Raw genomic sequence first — 22,884 nt, 5'->3', positions numbered from 1 at the left:
TGATCACACGAACAAAACAATATATCGCTTTACTGTGTATCTTGAATAGCTATCGAGTAATATGGATTTTCCCGCATGGTGTGTTTTGACCAATTCTGCTCTCAAATTAGGAAGAAAGGGAGGTAATTTGAAAAATTAAAACCTCAATAAGTCTTAAATTTACTTGAATAAAGTTGCAATTGAAACTGAATCAAGTAGTTTGTGCTTCTGTGAATTTAGATAACTGAAAAGCAGATTGATACTACATATATAAAGTCTTATGTTATGACGTCATGGTAACAGCTGATGTCATCAGTACTATGACGTCATCAATTGCTAATGATGGCTTCACCAATGCACTGTGATGTCATAGTGAAGGCTAGAAATCCAACAAAAACTTCAAATTAGCATCTGACACATTTCTCGAAAGTAATTAACAGTGATATGACATAAGATATTCTTAAATGTCATGTGTATGACATCACAAACACCTATGCTTACTGCCCCCCACCCTTCTTCAAGTGTAATATTAGAAACCCTATTACATTGCAATATTGTTCGAAAAATAGTCTTTTTTACAGCAGTAACTATGGAAATGTAATTTTATGACAATATTAACATGATTGTATGCCCAATCTATGAGAAATACACACACATTATTGAGTAAAAATCATCAAAACAGAGAATTTATCCAAAATTCAAAAACTCATACTTTCCTTCTTAGTTACCATGGATACCACACCTTAAACTATTGGAATTGCCCTATAATGCAGTCTAAATACATTCTAAGGTTGTTACTGACTTATTTCATACCTGTTACCTACTGTAGAACAGTTTTCAAACTGATACCAAGCCTTTTGAAAACAGCTGAAATTCTCACCCACAAGAGCACCCAAATTACCTCCCTTTATGCACCCCTGATGAAATTAAAATAAAATCATTATGAACAAGTTTCAGTGTGTTTTTTATGTATTTATAGCAATTATGGAAAGGATTAAACTTAATTAAACATAGTAAAGCACATTTTAAATAGATTAATTTTTTTTAATGTGCTATAAGGTAGCAGTAAACAGTTAATTTGCATTTTTCCTGAAATTATTTGTCATGTTTGAGATATACAGGTATAGCAGATTGGTTATGAAAAATACATCATTACATGTATATATATTTATAAACTGTATAACAATTACATTAACAGTAGAGAGATGAAATTTGTGTAAAAAAAAAAATTCCTCTGATTTCTGACATTTGATTGTCATGGTTACCTACTGAAAAAATGCTAAAAATGCAAAAATACTGCTAATTCCAATCCAACACTACAACTTTCTAGGAGAAATTTAATTCTAATCACCTATCTTACAATCAACAACACTGTCGTGGTAACAAAGTACTTACATTTCAGCAAATTCCAACTCGGAAATTCTTCATAACATGACCACATGTAAACACTATGAAAATTTCACTTCCTGTAAAGCTAGTTTTTGGTGCGTAGACACAGATTCGAGACTGCCCAAACAGTAATCTCCAACACAAAGCTAAAATATTATCCTGAAAAAAATGAAACCCCACATTGTCCACTTTAACATGACAGGACCAATTTTAGCAAGGATTTTTTTTTTCATTTTTAATTAAAACCTTTATAATGGGGTAATCTAATGAGCAAAAAAATCACCCATGGCCACACCGAGAAACTGTGTACTGCTACCTTATACATCACAATTAGTTTTTTTAATTTCATTAAAATCCCTCTGAGTGTCTAGAAAATGATCACACGAACAAAACAATATATCGCTTTACTGTGTATCTTGAATAGCTATCGAGTAATATGGATTTTCCCGCATGGTGTGTTTTGACCAATTCTGCTCTCAAATTAGGAAGAAAGGGAGGTAATTTGAAAAATTAAAACCTCAATAAGTCTTAAATTTACTTGAATAAAGTTGCAATTGAAACTGAATCAAGTAGTTTGTGCTTCTGTGAATTTAGATAACTGAAAAGCAGATTGATACTACATATATAAAGTCTTATGTTATGACGTCATGGTAACAGCTGATGTCATCAGTACTATGACGTCATCAATTGCTAATGATGGCTTCACCAATGCACTGTGATGTCATAGTGAAGGCTAGAAATCCAACAAAAACTTCAAATTAGCATCTGACACATTTCTCGAAAGTAATTAACAGTGATATGACATAAGATATTCTTAAATGTCATGTGTATGACATCACAAACACCTATGCTTACTGCCCCCCACCCTTCTTCAAGTGTAATATTAGAAACCCTATTACATTGCAATATTGTTCGAAAAATAGTCTTTTTTACAGCAGTAACTATGGAAATGTAATTTTATGACAATATTAACATGATTGTATGCCCAATCTATGAGAAATACACACACATTATTGAGTAAAAATCATCAAAACAGAGAATTTATCCAAAATTCAAAAACTCATACTTTCCTTCTTAGTTACCATGGATACCACACCTTAAACTATTGGAATTGCCCTATAATGCAGTCTAAATACATTCTAAGGTTGTTACTGACTTATTTCATACCTGTTACCTACTGTAGAACAGTTTTCAAACTGATACCAAGCCTTTTGAAAACAGCTGAAATTCTCACCCACAAGAGCACCCAAATTACCTCCCTTTATGCACCCCTGATGAAATTAAAATAAAATCATTATGAACAAGTTTCAGTGTGTTTTTTATGTATTTATAGCAATTATGGAAAGGATTAAACTTAATTAAACATAGTAAAGCACATTTTAAATAGATTAATTTTTTTTAATGTGCTATAAGGTAGCAGTAAACAGTTAATTTGCATTTTTCCTGAAATTATTTGTCATGTTTGAGATATACAGGTATAGCAGATTGGTTATGAAAAATACATCATTACATGTATATATATTTATAAACTGTATAACAATTACATTAACAGTAGAGAGATGAAATTTGTGTAAAAAAAAAAATTCCTCTGATTTCTGACATTTGATTGTCATGGTTACCTACTGAAAAAATGCTAAAAATGCAAAAATACTGCTAATTCCAATCCAACACTACAACTTTCTAGGAGAAATTTAATTCTAATCACCTATCTTACAATCAACAACACTGTCGTGGTAACAAAGTACTTACATTTCAGCAAATTCCAACTCGGAAATTCTTCATAACATGACCACATGTAAACACTATGAAAATTTCACTTCCTGTAAAGCTAGTTTTTGGTGCGTAGACACAGATTCGAGACTGCCCAAACAGTAATCTCCAACACAAAGCTAAAATATTATCCTGAAAAAAATGAAACCCCACATTGTCCACTTTAACATGACAGGACCAATTTTAGCAAGGATTTTTTTTTTCATTTTTAATTAAAACCTTTATAATGGGGTAATCTAATGAGCAAAAAAATCACCCATGGCCACACCGAGAAACTGTGTACTGCTACCAATAACACATTTCGGTTGAATATAAATTACAAAATCCTTCAGTGCGTATTAATTGCTATACAGCAGAACGCACAACTGTTGGTCTTTTGTTACTGAACTAATTGAAATATCATTTAACATCAATTTCCTTTTCTTTCTAAGTTAATTTTAAATTCTATTTATAATTTCAATAGATATGATGCGTTTATTATAATTTACCTAGTAGGAGTTTGCATTTTGGATTAACCATATTTACAACATGGTGGTTACGTCGTATTCGAAGATGTAGGTTGTTTAATTTCCATTTTGGTTTGCAATTAGTCTTTAGAATATCAGAATGAACCAAATAGGTGGATCCATCGACGGAGATCGTCACAAGCTGGTGAATGATACAGACGACTCCGGTGAATTTTCAGGCGACTCATATAGAACGACACCTCAAACAAATGGACATCACGTGCCACCGCCTCGTGAAAATGTCAACATTCGATCGACCGAGGAATTGGTCCTCAATTCGTCACAAGTTGGTGATGTAAGAGGGGTAGATACAAACACATACACCGAGCTACTGCGTGGAAGCGTCCCATGCCCAACATGTAGGGGAAATGGAAGTATACCAAAAGGTAATAATTGTGTAGCAATTTGTTTTGTTTTGGACAAATAGGCATACCTATAACTCCATGACATAGGCGGTCTGTCGGTTGCTTGTCTTTACCACATACTGGGACTGTGTCTTGCATTTGATATAACAGCTATTGTCACAACGCCTTGCATGTTATAATTAATGTTATTTGTATGTTATGTCCCGTGTGGAGCCTACGGATGCACATAATGTAATATCTTTAGTGGTTTTCGCTGAACCCAGAATATATGGTCATTGTGACCCACTTGACCAACTGTAAACACTATTTGAATTGGTGCCCGCCACTGCACGGACTTACGGCATTATGACAAAGACCATCTGTCCTCAATAGCTTGCTTACACGCAATTTAAGTATGATCCAGGGAGTCTTGGTTTTCATTGGGCCCCTCATATTGTAAGTCTCATGACTCAGTTCTAGATGAAATATTATAAAACCTAATTAATTTTGGGGGTCCTTTAATTATCAGATTTAAAAGTCAAAATGAAGTTTTTTGAGGGTCAGGGGAAAACATTGTGGAGTTGCCTAGCACTGTGAACATATTTCACACATGGCTTTAATGATGCTGATAAAGGCCACTCATTTAATGGAAAAAGTATATATTAATCACAGTAACCAATTCAACCAATCAGAAGAGGGAAAATATATATGTTGCTGCAGACTGTTGAGCAACCCAACAGGAAGCAAACTTTCTGGCCTCCAGTACAATGATTGAGGGAAATTAAAGAAATGTACATGTATTATCACGTACTCATTCTTTTATTGAGTGATTTTGAGTGTAATATATATTTTTCATATATGTCATTAGTGTAATATACCCTGGAACATTTTTTATTGGCTGTGTCATGAATTGAAAGTCATGCAACAAAATGACTGTCTCTGTCTAATTTTGTCCTCTTTTTAGCTTTAAACTATCAAAATAAGCTTTACTGAGTTTTGTTAGAAATTTCTTAGATATGTTTTCATTTCATGTTTGATTTTATGAAACTTATCAAGGCTCACAACAAATGAAAATTTCTTAGATTTGTTTGATAAGAATTAAAATAAAATATGTATGAAATAAAAAAAAATCAACACCAATTCTTTACATTACTTAATCATGGTCTTTGATGTGATCGTCCAGTGCTCTGTTGAGCTATAGAAGCACGCTCATCAGCTGATTAACTTTGACCATGTCTAATACTATAATACTATATCATGTTGTAGCCAAACAGTCTCATATCATATGCAGCTCCTAAATTTTTATGCCCCTGGATCAAAAGATCGGGGGGCATATAATTTTTGTACTGTCTGTTTGTTTGTCTGTTGTCAACTTAAATTTGCACATATATATTGCATCGTAAGAGGTAGGGCTTTCATATTTAGCATGTGTGTTCCTTGTGAGAAAACCTTTCCGACAACAAAAAATTTTTGGCCTTAACTATTGCACCATTAGAGGTAGGACTCTGAAATTTCAGACATGTGTTCTTTGTGATGAGACCTTTCCGATGGTACCAAATGTTTTTGCCATGTGACTATGATCTTTGACCTACACTTGAAAATTTTTAACATTGTAACTAATGAATTAAAACTGTCAAATCATTACCACAATGAAGACATAAATGTCTCACAAAGTGTGCTTGCAATTAGCACATGCCTTACACAGTAATGTCCCACTTCAGAATTTTGTTGCGACCAAGGGAATAGTGTCTTATAAACACATCTTGTTGATGATGAATTAATTTATTTGAAAGACATTTCAAGACTATTTCTCATGAGTGTGACAGTTTTTCAACAAATCCACCAAATCAATTGTACAGAGATAATGGAACTGGATGTTAAACTAGTTTTAGGATATCAAAATTAGGTAATATGTTTTATTTTATATTTTTGTTGCATATACTTGTCTTTTTCTGTTGTTACAGAACAAGAAGGACAGCTGGTGGCGTTGATTCCTCTGAAAGACAAACGTTTGAAACCAAGAAGAACGTTAGTAGCCCTGATACTTACTACCAAGCAGAGTTTCAATCAGTATATCACCAGGACTAACTGTTTGTCCTGATGACATCTGTTATCATATTTTCCAAAGAACATCAGATGTTGATATACATGTCTTCTTCATGTTATTTTCTGTTAATGCATGAAAAGAATATGCAGAGCAATCAAACAAAGATTGCTGAAGTGAAATCTGTCAATCCGTAATGTACATGGAATATCAAAAACAAATGTCTGTGTATGCATTTGCACTTGCAAGACACAACACTGTGTGAAATAGGGTTTGGATTGTTGTTTTGAGAAATGTACAACCTGTATATATGATAAATGTTCTAATATTGATATTGCACTTAAGTCATAAAATGTTCATGACTTTTTCTTATTAGATTCAATTGAACCATTTGAATTAGCTACTATAATAATTTATACTGGAAAATAGAATATTATTTTAAAAAGCTGATTTCACTGTACTTAAACCAATAATTGTCCTTTTCTTTCAATCAAGTATACGGAAAACATACATAATTTAGAGATCATCTTATTTCAGTGGTTTTTATCTGAAAGTATTGCTCTTTAATTGTACATGTACTTATTATTGTGGATGCACAGACATTTCATTACGTTTATTTGTTGAAAAGTGGTAAAATTTGTTTGCACCAAATGAAGAAGTGCAGTGAGCCAGCACAATTCCTGATTACTTACCTCATTAGTAAAAATATACAAATAGTGAAAAAAAAAACCCTGGTAATAGGCCAATGTCTGGTAGTAAGCCCATACACATCTATCATAATTATTCTGTCGTAAAGATGCAAACGAATACTAGTTCAGTGATTGTTCCACCAGTACCCCCTACGTTTAGTTAAAATCCATGTGTTAATTGATGCCTTGGGTTGTAAGCTGAATACCATATTTGGTGTTAAAGTGTGAGATGATACTGACATATTTACTTATCAGTTCTTATACGATATATATATATCTATCATTTAGAATTTAAGACTTTGATACTATTTTTTGTTTTTCATTGTAATCTAGCTTGCAATGATTATAACCATGGTACACTATACTTATCAGGCAATTCAGATATATCAATATTCCACAATGACAACAAAATCTACTTCCTACAATATGAACTAGAATTTTAGTTTTGCCCTGGAGAGCTCACTGAAGGATAACTATGGTTAATATTTGTGGATTATATATAGTTCTATAGTAACTCAACATGCTGTTTATACTTATCTCTATCATATTCTCTGTTACAGGTACCTTTATGTATGTTTGGCAGTGTTTCTCTGTCTGACTGCCGCAGGCCTTCTGCTCTTTTTCATGTTCCCTCGGAATGTGACAATTGAAAGTAACAAACCATTCCTATATCCTCAAAATCTTTCCATCGCAGTCCAAAGTGTCCAATTCCTAATCACAGTAAGTTATGAATATAGTCAGGATATAAACATTGTGTATGTCCGTGTTCCATTATTCCACAGGAGCTTGGCATAATGAGAACTGAGATGGGAAATTTGTGCCAAACTCTTGCACTTTTTGCTATACAGCTCTGCGTTCTGTTTTGTTTGATATATACACTGTATCTCTTAATCAAAGAGCATTTTGACTTTATTTTACATAAACAAATTAAGATTACTGCCAAAATGTTTTTGTTCTGAGTTACTTTTACAAACTGCTTTGAAGATGTTGTCTGTTGAAAAAGTTATCATTTACAATTTAGCATTTATAATTTACAATTCTACACACTAGATGTCACAGTTAATTATATAAACAGATTTCTAGGATTATGGAAAATTGAAAAAAAGTTCTTAGAATGAAGATATGTATATCAGATGTATAATTCTTGTTGTGTTTTTTTTTTTCAGAATCCAATAAACATCACTAATCAGAATTACTTTTCTGTGACTGTCAATAGCATAGCTATGGCAGTGCTGTTTCGAACCAAAGTTATAACCACTTCTAATAACAAAAACACAACCACCGTACCGATACGAGATACAGTATCAACTTCTGTAGATGCCAAAATCAACTTTAACGAGTTAAATGAATTTGGATACATGGCGTAAGTTGATCAGCATTACATTTCCTTTACAAATGTTTTGATTATATAAAACTTGTTATTAATTCATATGTTTTGTCATGCTTTCACGATTTAGTTATTGTATTAAATTGATTTACATATATGTTTTTTTTATGCTTTAATTCATATTAATTGTTATAACAAGTTTTGTTTACAATTTGTTAAGAAATAATCACAAGAAACAATATTTGGTTATCTCCCCTCTCCATTCCTTTAGCTTTCTGAATGTTTGTTAGTAAATGTGATTTTACCCAAAAAATCTTCAGCTTTTTTTGAATTAGAATATCTTTTATTACCTTTTTTGCAGAATTTTATGCAATGACACCAACACCTGGTTCCATGAATTTGTAATGGTATTCGAGTAAGTATGATAATTGTTAAAAAATCATGTCGTACTACAATATTCCATGCGTTCCTTTTACATCTGTTGCATCTTTTTGGTGAAGTAGAGTTATCTGCTCTTCTGAGGAGGTATTGATTGTTTTGTTGTATGTTTCTGAGATAATTTGTGAGAGAACAACACAGGTATCTCATTCAAACTAATGACATAACAATCAACATGTACTAATAAGAGGCAAAGGGCAGATAACTCTTCATTTTGAAAACGAAGTATGTAATTAAAAACTACCAAAATGATCTGTTACTGGAAAAACGTCACTCTGTGTTTTCTGTTACAGTTTTACAGTTAGTTATAGTTACCTTGGACATACTGAGATGACATCACTGACCACCTACCAATCAGTCAGCTGTGGGAATGATTCAGCACCGGTCATCAGTACGCACAAACCACATCCACTGACCACTACAGAAATTACCACTACAGAGATGACCACTGCTTCAGAAGTGATCACGAAGGATGACTAGAATTTTCAAGACTGTTGACTTTATATAAAAACATTTTCCTCTGGTTCCCATCTCTGATAACCTGCCGCCACTGAAGATAATATTCCAAGGTGACATGGTAAAGCTGTTGACCTAAAGTGATATTAATGTTGATGATTTACTTTATATTATTGGTTCCTTAAGATATCATTGTGGATAGATAATTATATTTACTAGGTATTATAATTCTTTGGAACCACAAATTTTCATTATCAACATTGAGTGAAAGTTCTTGGTCATCTCTCCAGGTATGTACAGGTAGTTCAGACCAAAGAGAAACGTCTTCCGTTTATAAAGTAATGTTTTTTCTGGTCCCAGTTTTAGACTTAAGTAAAGGTCCCATAGTTCAAGATAAATGTCGTCAAAAACAAGCAATATTTGCTGTATTAGTAAAATACAATACCAATACATGTATAAAACACAGAGCATGCACAAATCAATATATATGTAAAATAACACAGCGCATGCACCAATCAATTATGTAAAAAACACAGAGCATGCACAAATCAATACATGTATAAAACACAGAGCATGCACAAATCAATACATGTAAAAAACACAGAGATGCACAAATCAATACATGTACTCCTAATATTCAACCTGTGTCTTTTGTAAGGTTGTCAATTAGAAGTAGAAGTTACCGTTTATGTGATTAGTTGAAAATACATTGCATAGTGCAACTTGTGATAATATGTATTGTCTAGTCAGAGTATTAAGATTGCATACTTAAGATCTCTGAACACCTGGTGCTTGTACATGGCCTTGTTTGAGCGTTTTGTGATGCTATAGGTACTTTTCAAAATAATGCTAGGGAATTATTCTTTTGTGTTAACTGTTCCCAGTATACAGATTGCAGAAGTCATTGCTTATATAGAATAGCAGTTCTTCAAACCAATCAGATCTTGTATCGGTTGTGTTTTAAGAACTTCTATTGATATTACACCAACCTGAAGAAAATGTTTTAAAAAAAATCTTTCTGTTTTCGTAATTTTTTTAACATAGTTATTTGATAAACATTAAGAAAATTTCCTTTGTTAAGCAGATATTCTCAACATGCCAATAAAAATTTGAGCATCTGTACTGTATGTAAAACCCAGGTTTGGTAAAACTGAAGTCTGGTGATTCCTTGTGAAAACATTGCTATAAAACTAAGATGGTTAAACATGGGTCGAAGCAATATTAAATATCATTTGTCATATGTGTTCTTTGTGCACATCACAGATATTAGTTTCTGCTGTATTTTTTTGCAATATGAATAACAGACCTATGTAATCATTATAAAGAATGAACTGGGAAAGATGAGAAATGAAAAACTTGTCATATCAAAACATGTTTGTATTCAAATATGTCGTAACTATATCTAAAAAAAATTTTAAAGCTTCCGAGTATGATTTACCATGTAAAACAACATATTAGCACTGATATACAAATTAGTGTTAAAATTTACTGTATTTGTCTAGCAAAAACCCATGTTTGGTAATACTCACATATATTGTTGTTCTATAAATTTATTAACTAGTTGTATTTTTAGGTCACTGATGATGACCTATTGCAATCACTTTCATCTGGCGTTATGCATCCATTAATAATTTAACATGTTTTACTTCTTCTCAAAGTCCGCTGATCTGATTTCAAGAAAAATTTTCAGAAACCTTTCCAGGCCTAAGATGAACCAGAATTGTGAATTATACAGTCCCCACCCCACAGGGGCCTGAGGGACGGGGTCAAAAGAGGTTAGATTTACTTGGATTTCAAAAACCTTCGTCTCAACACCCAGACATGGTAGAATCAATTACTCTTTATGATGGGAAGCATCTTAAGATTCTTTAATTACCAAAATGAGTCTCACATTTCTTCTTTGGGAGGAAAATTGTTTAGACTTTAGTGTAATTTTCGTAGAAAAATTACATTTTTGATTATGACGTTGGTTATTTCCCACTTAAAATAACTTTGTAAGTATTATCAGTATAGGATGACAGTTTTGATGGTATGCATGTATCAACAATGACTTACTATATTCATTGTCACAATTTCTGTTTCATGATAACTATCCTTTAACCTTTATATTCAGTATTGCATATCTCGGGTAACCGTCAAGGCTGCTAAGCTTCTTGTGTTGTCCTGTAATAAGCTCACCCTCAGACTTTGTGCAATAAGCGGCCCTCTGGACTTATTGTATGATTGATACAATAAATGTATATTTATCATGTACAATATATATATATTATAGTACATGATCATGATATAAGTTTAAGTAGAGTATGTACCATTGCCTTACCCCAGTAGCTACAATTCAGCTGTACCTCATTATCACAATACAAGCTTTTCTAAACTGGTCTGTCTGTCCATAAACAGTTTTTGTTCTTGCTATTTCTTGGAAAGCACCTCTCTCGCAGGTGTTCTCATTTGAGTTTTATTTTTGGGCTGATCGGGCCAACAGGTAGCTTTCTTGAGTTTTTACAATGAAAGTAAAAAGTACTGGATGAAAACGGCAGACAGACGGCCTTTTTGAATTTCAACAACGAAAAATTGTTATCTGTATTTCTTGAGAGGGACTAGATGGATTGGTCTGAAATTTGTATTTAGGTTCCTCTTGGTCCCTTGTCATGCCTGCTTGATTTTGGGACTTGTCAGGAAAATGAAATGGTTGATAGAAGGCCATCTTGTATTTTAGAAATGAAATATATCGCTATTTCTTTAAAAGTAATGGATGAATCTCCCTGAAATTTCTTATGTATGTTCCTCTTTGTGCCTAGATCATAGTTGTGCCTGTTTGACTTTAGGACTGATCAGTGAAAAAAATGGAGGAGAGGCAGCCATCTTGGATTTCAAGAATGAAAGAATTTTATCACTGTTGTGCGAGAAGTCCTAGATTGATATCTTTTCAAATTTCATATGTTGGCACCCCATGGTCCCTAGTTGTTCTTGTTTGATTTTGGGACTGATCAGGAAAAACAAAATGGCTGACCGCCAACCATCTTGAATTTGACAGTGACAGTTAATTGTTGATATTTTTTCAGAAGAATGTTCAAATTTTGTATAATTGAGAGCTAAAACAGAGGAAAAAATAAGGAAAATATCCAACTTTTAAAGAAAAAATAAAGACCAAACAATGATTGGCACCAAGATCCCTCTTGGATCTCATGTTGGTGATATTCAATACACGGTATAGGAATTAAATTATCATTTATGACATGAATTTTGAAAGGACTGAAATGATTCATAAAGTACATATCAATATAGATCATATTTATCAAAGAAACTTTAAATCTAATGACATATACTGTAAATGTACATATTTCAGTGGCTTTTTTAGATTAGCGATTTTTTGGGTGATTATATTGCACTACAGTATGATCATGCTAAATGCAGTCTCTGCATAGTCTTTATATATATATTATTATCTATTTACAAATTTATCATCATGCTTATTGTTAAAAAATTTGAAATTTAATTGCGTCAAAATAAGTACGTTGACATCAACACATTTGAAATGTGTTTCAAATTACATTGAATTCATTAACATTTCTCATGAGATTTTGAAGTCATACTTCAGGTTTTCTTATATAAGTGTTATATAGGTTTACTGAATTGAAAATATTTTGTCTAGTGTTATTAATCCCTATGTTAGAAGTAACTTCATTTAAAATGTACATAAATTGACACTATAATACCATCAATGACATTTTTTGTCAATATTGGGACCAAGTTTCATGAAAGATATTCAGAAATTTCTTGTCACTCAGTCTTTTCCATGCAGAGGTAAGTAATAAAGAATAACTGAGCAATTTCTTTGACACCAGCAATGGTTCTTCTATGGACAAATTAAGGAATACTTTTGGAGCATTCATTTAACCTGGGCCTGAACATATCTGGTTTCAATATGAGGTATATTGTTGTGAAATATTGCCACAGTACTATGGATACTTGTTGTATTTATGAAGGATTTCAACAAGGATTGCTGCCTTTTTCTTGGCTATTTAAAGCCATCATCATGTGATTGTGTGTTATTTGTCATTGCTTCTGTGATTGTGATACCTTTTTAAAGGGTTTGTGCAATGTCCAAAAACATTATTAAGGAATTGTTATCATAAAAAGAACAAAAAAAAAGAACTGATTTGATGTTGGCTGTAAGCTTAGATAAATGAATTATTCTTGTTGAAATGTTTAAGAATCATTCATATAAAGTTCCAACAGGTGTAAATATATTAGAAATGAAAGACTTCAAAATTTGATACTTTGAAAAAGATTTACCCTTTATCTTGCCTTTGTCATTGTATGGGCTTTCATGTTTTTACAAGACTGTATTTTAGTTTTGGAATATTAGACACTGTTGATCTCCAATAGGTCTGAGGAAGGTAGAAGTCAACATATATCACTGTCAGTTATATCATTGGCTCATTATAAAGAAGGATCACAATAGTTCAGTTGTTTCAGAGTGTAGAGGTACGTAATCTTAGTTGAACATTGGAGGTGTGTAGTTTGGAACTCCCTACCCATGGTGGTTTGCATTTTTGCCTTAGAAACAGGTCGGTCTGCTGTCATGGTTGTGTCCTTCGGAAAGACATTTTACCTACATTTCAATGGGTAGGATGATTAGGGCACCCTTTTGCTGTTCAGTGAGGTACTCACCAGCTATAACAAGACAAACCTGCCTCAAAATGGCATTTACTGTTCGCTGGATGATGAACCCAGAAAGCTAACATAACAAGCAATTATTACAAAATTTTGATAAAAACTAGTCTGTAGAATCAGTGTTAAGCTTGTTGCTCCATCACAGATGTAAGATTGTTAAATTATGGAATAAATTTAGTGTTCAAACTGTAGAAGTAAGTAAGAAATCTCTCATACCACCTTGGAAAAAATTCACTCTGTGATTTCTATGATTTGGAATACTGAACTCTTCTATCCCAAAGACTGAATCCAAACAGAGTTGTCCATCTCAGAGCAGAAAAATAGTAACTTTGCAATTTCTATTGAGCCAAATTATAATTTAACAAATATATCCACAAACTTATGTTTCCTTCGCAGTCAATCTTACGAAATCCAGAGTAAAATACTGAATAAATACCTTAATGTCACAATCATATTCTGATCAAATTTTCTTATGGAATTCCAAGTGATGTTAATCCGTTTGTAAATAATTTCAATCATGACCTCGTTAGAATACATTAATTCCACGCTTTGGTAAAATAATTTAAGATGGTTAAAAATGAACAGAAAGCAACAATCACTTTTCAGTAGAGAATACAATTTATTCGTTGTTTTGAAACATATATATATATATACAATTGTTTTCCTAAAAGTTTGCATAGAACTGTGTTGTAAATGGACATGAAAGTAAAGAAAAACATTTCAATATCTACAATGTTTATTTGAGGTAAAACAAAAAGTTCTTGAACATGTGCATGTACCAAAACATGTTTCTGTTTTAAGAGTGGGAATAGGGACATATAATACAGAGGGATAAGAAACTGATTATATTTTTAATGATATAGCAAAAAAGAATTGCTGTTCTTGTAAACCATTCTTCTAAAAACAAATACATCACTTATCTTTTCGAAATATACAGTAGTAGAAAGCTTAATTGTTTTAACATTGATTGTGACAAAACAATTCTGTCAACTTTGGATATTTATACAACATAATTCATGTTAAAGCTATTTACAACATCTCTCTCAAGCTTCAATTGCAGGTTTTCCCTTGGCCCTTGTTTGTTCCAGTTTGATTTTGGGACTGATCAGAAAAAACAAAATGGCCAACAGGTGGCTATCTTGAGTTTTGTTACAGGTTCATTCTTAAATGGCCAAAAAAAATGGTTCCAGTCATGGGGGTCAGTATAGAAGTGAATGGGGCATAGGTTGATATGGTCGGATAAGAATATGGAGAAGAGTAGACTTCAGGGTGTACAAACACAAAACTTAAAGCCAGAGAAATCTCCACTGGGCCTCTGTTTGAAGGTGATAGATTGTATTATTATCAATACATCTGATCCAAAATTTGAATATCTTGAAATTTTCTTGTCTTTCCAGAAATCAGTGTTTTATAAAAAAAACAGTGGTGTGGTCAAGATCTCCATAGAAATCAAATGTTAATGACATATTCAATGTCACTTGTGTGATGACTCTATTAGTCTGCGTGTTTATACTTTCACAAATAATTTGTGTATTATCAATTATTTTCTTTATACCTAGAATATTTTGTTTTTGATATTTTGTCAATTTTCATGCTCATTTTTTTCATAGTTTCAGTTCATTGTCTCTTGTTTGTTTGATTTTCTTTGTGTCTGTACGATGTTTGTTGTAAAACAACATATGATTAGAATGTGGTATGCCTTTGGGATTGTAAGTCTATGTTCCTTTAACAACACATTATCTAGTCTCAATCCTTTGTAACAAATATTTCTCCACATCTAAGGTGTAACACTATATTTACACTTGTGTCACAGTTATGCTAATGATTAGGTATGGTAAGTATTTGGAATATGTGATATATTTAAGTTTCAATATGTTTGTGTATAATTAAATCTTGCACTAGATTATTAAAGATAAATTCAGTTGTTTCTTAATATTTTGTTTGTTTTTATGTCCATTGTTTAATGTATGGATCATGGACTTACATAAAAGTATACTGCTTTAAACAGAAAGGCCCAAACGTGACAAAAACCGAGATTAAAGTGTATTACAAATTGCTTACATACCAGAAATTTTTTTTTTCTTTTTTTTTAAAATACGTCCTTTATGATTATTGTATTTTTTTACGTCCATACCAGACCGTAGACATTTGGAGAGATTGAAGGTTCCTCTGATTCCTTCACCAGAGTTTTGACAATTGGACCACTGTGAGGTGTTTGTTTTCAGCATTTTTTTAAGTTAACACAACAAGAAACAAGTGCAAGAATTATCTAAGGGAATGCCATGGGATGGTTGTAACTATAGTTGGAATGAAATTCTGGTTTTGTAACCTTTTCATCCCTGTTGCCGTAACTTCATTTGGAAACGGAAGGAGTAAACAATTCGTTTGGCACTTGTCCAGGGTCATGGAAGTAACATGTACAGATTATATAAAGATATAGACTCATTTGTTACTAATAAAAAAGGATGGCTAGTGTTAGATACAATACAGTAAATTTCATTAGTAAAAATAAAATAATATTAGCTAGTTACTTTGATAGTATATATGGAGAAAACAAACGGTTTGAACAGGTACAATATTATGTAGGGTTCTGCAATGCACTCTGGGAGAGATTGGTTGCTTTTGGGAGTATCCCACAATGCATCATGTCAATATCAAAGTAACTAAGGTAAGACATTTACTGGGTGGGGAATACATAACCCTGGAACATACTTCCCGCAATAAACCGCTCGACTAGAGATAGCTTTTCTTTAGTTCCACCGGTTGAGCGTCAGACTGTATATAGCTAGTAGACCACAGGTCCTGGGTTCGAACCATGTTGGAGGCATTGAAATACATAATGAACTCTATAACATTGATAATTCTGTCATTTATAAGTACACTCGCTTTATACCGTACGTCATGATCAAGGCATGTCGTGTACAAATTCACCAAAATGTTAATACCGATCGGAACTTTCATCCAAAGTCAATTCAATCTTCTACTGAACAACCACACACAGATACCAACAAAGGTTTGGTGGATTCCAAGCGATGTTTTTGTCGCATTGCTTGTTGTGAAACCTCCGATACATCAAATTTAGTTGCAATATATGTATAACTTTAATGCACACATAATGACAGATGAAAAAAAAAAACCATTGACAATCAATTTTGATGATACTAATTTTAAATGACCGAAAATAAAACCTCGTGAAAATAAGTGATTTACAGTAACATACTTTCAACTTCCAATTTTAGTGTAAACATCTACAGCACGCTAATTTAATCACTTTTATCACCCTCTGCTGAGGAAGGTTGTGCAATCAAATGTCTGTCATCATCCTGTACAGCAGGAGGTCGATGAATGGGTGACACAGACGCTACTCTTATGTTGTTCGATGGGCTATGAACACGCACAAGCGTTACTAAACGAGTTTTATCCATCTTCGTTAAACCATCCAAGACTCGTGTGATGAAATTGTCTTGAAGACGGTTATAGCATTGTATGAATGCAGAGTACCAGTAGTCGTAACGAAAATCGTTTCTCTGTCTACTGAAAAATAAAGTTTATAAAAAAATAACAACATGAAATTTAATCGCATAACAAAACAGTCAAGGCTTTTCAGCATTGGTTTTGGTGAATTAAGGTATGTTTGAATGGGGATTCCTTTTGTGCTCACTGTAAATGATTCCATCCATAAAACGGTTTTGGTGATCAATGACTTATGCTCGTTTTAACAGCTCGACTCTAAACATAATGTCATTGACAAACAACAGAATAACAATGTGTAAATAGATTACACGAGGTTAAAGTACTATAAGGTCATAATTTCGTGGGGCTCAAATTTCATGGTTTTGAATAAAAATGTGCATTTTCGCTAGCAACTGATTTCGTGGATAAACTTGCTTGCGAAATCGACTCATACTAATCCATGTCAAGTTATATCTGTTTATCAATTCGTTGTCATATAAATTTGTTCCTTATGAGTAACCAGGAATTCAACGAAAATAAAGCCGCCACGAAAATGACAATTTTACTCTGTAGACAAAAAGACAGATTTCCATGCAGACACTTGAACGATACAAAGAACATATTATCAAACGTTCCGAAAGGATGACCGTCTTCTGATTTATCAAAAAAAATCCTTCATGCAGACACATGTTACATCCAAGAACTGTAGTTCGCTAACGGTTATCGAACACACCAGAGTTCATATCGCAAGGGATAACACAATAATACCGGGCTCTTCTTAAACTTAATCGATTGTTGCTATTTTGCTAAATAATCAACATCATATCTCAGAAACAAAGAGACTGAATATCGAGTAGCTACAATTGTGTATATATTGGAAAGGAAAATTGAAAATGGGCTCAAGTTTGCTGTGAAACATATATTTTAGGATGTTTTGGGCGAATTAAAATCGGGGTTAACATGATCGGTTTTATGCTTGAGCGAAGAAATGGATATAAAGTTTCCTTGTTTGCAATAATAATAACACTTTGCCGTAGTTTACCTAGATTAAGAATGTAATTTACCAAGATAAAGGATGTAATTTACCAAGACGATGAATGTAGTTTACCAAGATGAAGGATGTAGTTTACCAAGATTAAGGATGTAGTTTACAAGATGTACCAAGATGAAGGATGTAGTTTACCAAGATGAAGGATGCAATTTACCAAGATGAAGGATGCAATTTACTAAGATGAAGGATGTAGTTTACCATTACCAAGATGAAGGATGTAATTTACCAAGATGATGAATGTAGTTTACTAAGATGAAGGATGTAGTTTACCAAGATGAAGGATGTAGTTACGAAGATGATGAGTGTAATTTACCAAGATGAAGGATGTAATTTACCAAGATGAAGGATGTAGTTTACCAAGATGAAGGTTGTAATTTACCAAGATTAAGGTTGTAATTTACCAAGATTAAGGATGTAGTTTACCAAGATAAAGGTTGTAATTTACCCAGATTAAGAATGTAGTTTACCAAGATGAAGGATGTAGTTACGAAGATGAAGGATGCAATTTACCAAGATGAAGGATGTAATTTACCAAGATGAAGGATGTAGTTTACCAAGATGAAGGATGTAGTTTACCAAGATGAAGGATGTAGTTACGAAGATGATGAATGTAATTTACCAAGATGAAGGATGTAATTTACCAAGATGAAGGATGTAGTTTACCAAGATGAAGGTTGTAATTTACCAAGATGAAGGTTGTAATTTACCAAGATTAAGGATGTAGTTTACCAAGATAAAGGTTGTAATTTACCAAGATTAAGAATGTAATTTACCAAGATGAAGGATGTAGTTTACCAAGATGAAGGATGTAGTTTACCAAGATGAAGGATGTAATTCACCAAGATGAAGGATGCAATTTACCAAGATGACGGATGTATTTTAACAAGATGGAGAATGTAGTTTATCAAGATGAAGGATGTAGTTTATCAAGATGAAGGATGTAGTTTACCAAGATGAAGGATGTAGTTTACCAAGATGAAGGTTGTAATTTACTATAAAAAAGTAAAATGTCAAGGGATTTCTATGCAGTTACGAAGATGATGAATGTAGTTTAGCAAGATGAAGGATGTACTTTAACAAGATGAAGGATGTAGTTTACCAAGATGAAGGTTGTAATTTACTATAAAAAAGTAAAATGTCAGGGGATTTCTATGCAAACGGCTGAACTAACGAACGAATGAATGAATGAAAGGATCTTTTCGTGCAATATATTATGGATGTACTGAGAGGCCATGCTGATAAAATAGTTCTGAAATGAATAACAAATGATTGACTGCTTTTTCTTGAATGCCTTACCTGTCTGATGCAGGGGGTATATATTGTAGACACCCCAAATGTTTGATGAGTTTCAGACATTCTTCCTGGTTAAGGTTTTCTTTCAGTGTCAACGCTATGTCTGTTATTGCTCCGGGAATCGTCGCTGTATTCTCCTGGGGGAAAAGGTACATTTTAAGTGAAGAATTGTACAAAAGACATTCAAGTGAACAGAATTTATTGTTAGAGACATTAGCACCAAATAATTAAGAAATCATTTTCATAGTTGTTCTAGGACTCGTCAGTGATGGTAAAGGTCCAAATAGTTGTTTAAACCTTGGAGGAGATTTGAGTCCAAATAAATGTTGAGGAACCAGATTAAGGGGTGCACTAGCTTAAACACAAGACTGACGAAGCTCATGGAATTTGGAATAAATATTAAGTTGGGTAGCCATATAATTTGCAGTAGTGTCTATCAATTGGAATAGCGAAAATTATGCAAATCAAATATATATGTACTTCATTATTATACTAAACATCTTTAAAATGATCAAAGACCATAATCGTGGCTTATCTACAAATGTTGATGGAAATGTTCGCCAGCCAGTAATCAACCAGCCTTAACATTAATCAGGGCCATACGTACTATCGTTATTTGAAGAATAACTACATTTTCAAATTACCTGTATGCAGTTTGAGTTGATACAACGATGAACAGTAATTACGTGTACTTACTCTTTGGGGTAATCCTGAGGCAACCGCGAAATTTTCACTGGCAGGTATACTTGTCTTCACAAAAGACATTTCATCTAGTGCTGATGGTTGTTTCTCTTTATGAACAACTTCGATGTAAAAATCGCAGTTCTCATTGGTTTCGCCATTTCGCTGAAGATACCATTTTGTGTTAGGGCTATGAATGATGTGTTTTTCACAATCACGCATGAGTGTCTCCGGGTCAACCAGCTATCATTAAAAAGGCAGTAATAATCAGTTAATTTAGAATTTCCGTCATGAATCAGTTTGATTTAAATAATGTCCAAAATATGGACAACATTTAAGCGGTATTATTGTTTGGTATATGTTTTATGTATGGTCTACCAAGACTCTAGTTGCATTTTAATTTTGAAACATAAAACATGATTTAAATTTGTTCATCCATCTGCTTGTAAATCAATAATATCCTATGATGACTATGGGTTAAATGCAATTAAAATGAATAAATTCAAAGAGAAATGGCGCATAACAACCGACAATATTTGACCTGAATGTGTCTGTTTCGGCAAATTAAAATAATTTCGATGCGTTTTATCAATATATATGTATGCATATATTGATAATCTGAACAAATATCTAAGATTTGTGGCCAGTATCGTTAAGCGCCATACCTCTTAAGGTGACATTAATAAGACTAGAATCTATGTCGAACACTAATCTTTAATTACAAATTAAATATGCATCCAATTAAATTTTACAGCAGTAAATATTGCCTCAATATGTTACCTTTGCATATGTATTGGAATTAGCTGGCGGACATCTAAACTGCAATGCTTTTATGTTAAATAAAACGTATGTATTATTTAAAATACAGCATCGTTTGAATGCTGTACACTTACCAACAAGCTGTGTTGTATGTATTATTTGAAATACAGCATCTTTTGAATGCTGTACACTTACCAACAAGCTGTGTTGAAATTGGTCGTTATTGTTATACTTTCTGTGTATCCAATTATGTACAGAATTGCTAAGCAAACCGAATCGGAACTGTAGTTGCCCACCCTTTCTTTGTTGGTGTCGCTCTAGTAGTTTCACCCTTTCCGTTTCTAGGTGATGGAATCTCTTGTCAATTTTATCTTCCATGGTAACCTGATAAATATCATGTATCATTTTATCGTACGTGTTATCAATCTATATCGCTACAGAATAATCCCCCCTTCTCTCTCTCTCTCTCTCTCTCTCTCTCTCTCTCTCTCTCTCTCTCTCTCTCTCTCTCTCTCTCTCTCTCTCTCTCTCTCTCTCGTTTTTGATGTTTTGTATCTTTTCTAATTACAAGCATTGGTATAGATTACAACCGTCATATCTTAATAATGTATACTGAAGCGATTTTTCCAGTCTTATGGACATATGCTTCATGCTGTATTTATATACTGGTATTTGCAGCTCATCACAATTGATACAATAGAAGGGACAGCGCCGTATACAAACCTCGAAATCAGTAATAGTCGACTTTGCACCCTTCAGATACAGCATTACATCCAGTGTGTCGGTACAGTTGTCAATCACTCCCTTCCGCCCGTAAATACTTGCACTCAAATTGTATTCAATAAAACCCTGACACGTTGTGCAGACGAATCCTGAAAAATGCTTTGTATAGATCAGAACAGATGAGGAATTAATTACAAAAAACATATCCATTTTGTCACCAGCTTCTTGTTTGGTTTCATACCGTGGTACCTCAACCAAATCCACTTTGTCACCATTGCAGTGTTTTGAAAAACTATGTACTTTTATTTCTTTAAAGTTTTTGGGCATTCGATGAGGAACCTTTACTTCAACAAAGTCGGCAAAACTTGTCTGCATATGATATTCTGGAGCAGGGCTTGTAATGATAGTGTCAACAGGTAAACCCAAAACAGCAGCCAATCGTTCAATGTTGTTATGGACAGTTTTGTAACAATAATCGGAGCTCACACCAGAAAGAACCCCAGGAGGGAACGTTGTGATAACATCAGAATTTCGAAGTTGTAAAATGCATCCTTGGTTGTCGATAAGTTCACACGTCTGCCAGTCTGTTGATAATATTGTCTTCTGTTTATGTAAATGTGGTAAAGGTATTGTTTCTTCAGTTGATGGTGTATTCATGGGTAAAGACGTTGTAATTGTACCATTATTTTTAGACTGTGTTGATAAAGGTTCAAGTTCGTGAAGTGAAAGGGTCAAAGACTTTCGGAGTCTACCGCCAGTGTTATAAACATCACGAAATAGCTCCGAATGTGCTTCTTCTTGACCGATATTTGGCAACCTTTGATCATACATCTTACTGCCATTGCAACTACACTGCACGGCGTCGATATGTCCAAATGATAGTTCATATTCTTCTTGATGTGCACCCTGCAACTTATTTAAATCATTGGGATGGTTGTGACCTTTGAAAACGATGCTATCATCTGCAATTAATTGCTCGGTATACACTTGCTGCATATTTGGCAATGTTTGGTCGTCTTTCTTTTGCCGCCGATTGTAATTACACTGCATAGTCTTTTCGTTAACACTTATGACTCCAGACTCGATTGACTGCTCTTGGTGTTCTTGACTGTTATAGCCACACAATGCATTTTCATTCTGCAGCTCGGTTTTTACATCATTAAAGCAATATTTTTTTTTAGATTTGAAGTACATTTTTATTATTAATACAATGGCTATTAATATAAATGCTATAAAAATAATTCCTGCAATAATAAAGATTTCAACTGATTGCCGCAAAACTTTTCTGTTGGTGTCAGTTACGTA

At 33.2% G+C, this 22,884-nt stretch overlaps 2 protein-coding genes across 2 annotated transcripts; one reads left to right on the top strand and one right to left on the bottom strand.

The window, feature by feature from the left end:
* Positions 1-3,728: 3,728 nt before the first annotated feature.
* On the top strand, positions 3,729-9,409 carry LOC132545450 (transmembrane protein 106B-like). Its single transcript, XM_060209134.1, has 6 exons — positions 3,729-4,030; positions 5,953-6,016; positions 7,282-7,441; positions 7,888-8,084; positions 8,410-8,463; positions 8,780-9,409. The coding sequence occupies exons 1-6, from the start codon at positions 3,745-3,747 to the stop codon at positions 8,964-8,966; spliced, it is 948 nt and encodes a 315-aa protein (XP_060065117.1). The 5' UTR covers positions 3,729-3,744; the 3' UTR covers positions 8,967-9,409.
* A 7,473-nt stretch (positions 9,410-16,882) lies between these two features.
* On the bottom strand, positions 16,883-22,629 carry LOC132545463 (uncharacterized). Its single transcript, XM_060209145.1, has 5 exons — positions 21,580-22,629; positions 21,052-21,240; positions 20,113-20,340; positions 19,420-19,553; positions 16,883-17,153 (listed from the first exon to the last, which is right to left on the bottom strand). Exons 1-5 carry the CDS (start codon positions 22,627-22,629, stop codon positions 16,883-16,885), a joined length of 1,872 nt encoding a protein of 623 aa, XP_060065128.1.
* Positions 22,630-22,884: the final 255 nt, after the last annotated feature.

This window comes from Ylistrum balloti, unplaced genomic scaffold (genome assembly GCF_031769215.1).
Source record: "Ylistrum balloti isolate Yb309-2 unplaced genomic scaffold, AGI_CSIRO_Ybal_v1 Utg369848, whole genome shotgun sequence".
NCBI classification, from domain to species: Eukaryota; Metazoa; Mollusca; class Bivalvia; order Pectinida; family Pectinidae; genus Ylistrum; species Ylistrum balloti.
This window is presented reverse-complemented; position numbering and strand designations above follow the sequence as displayed.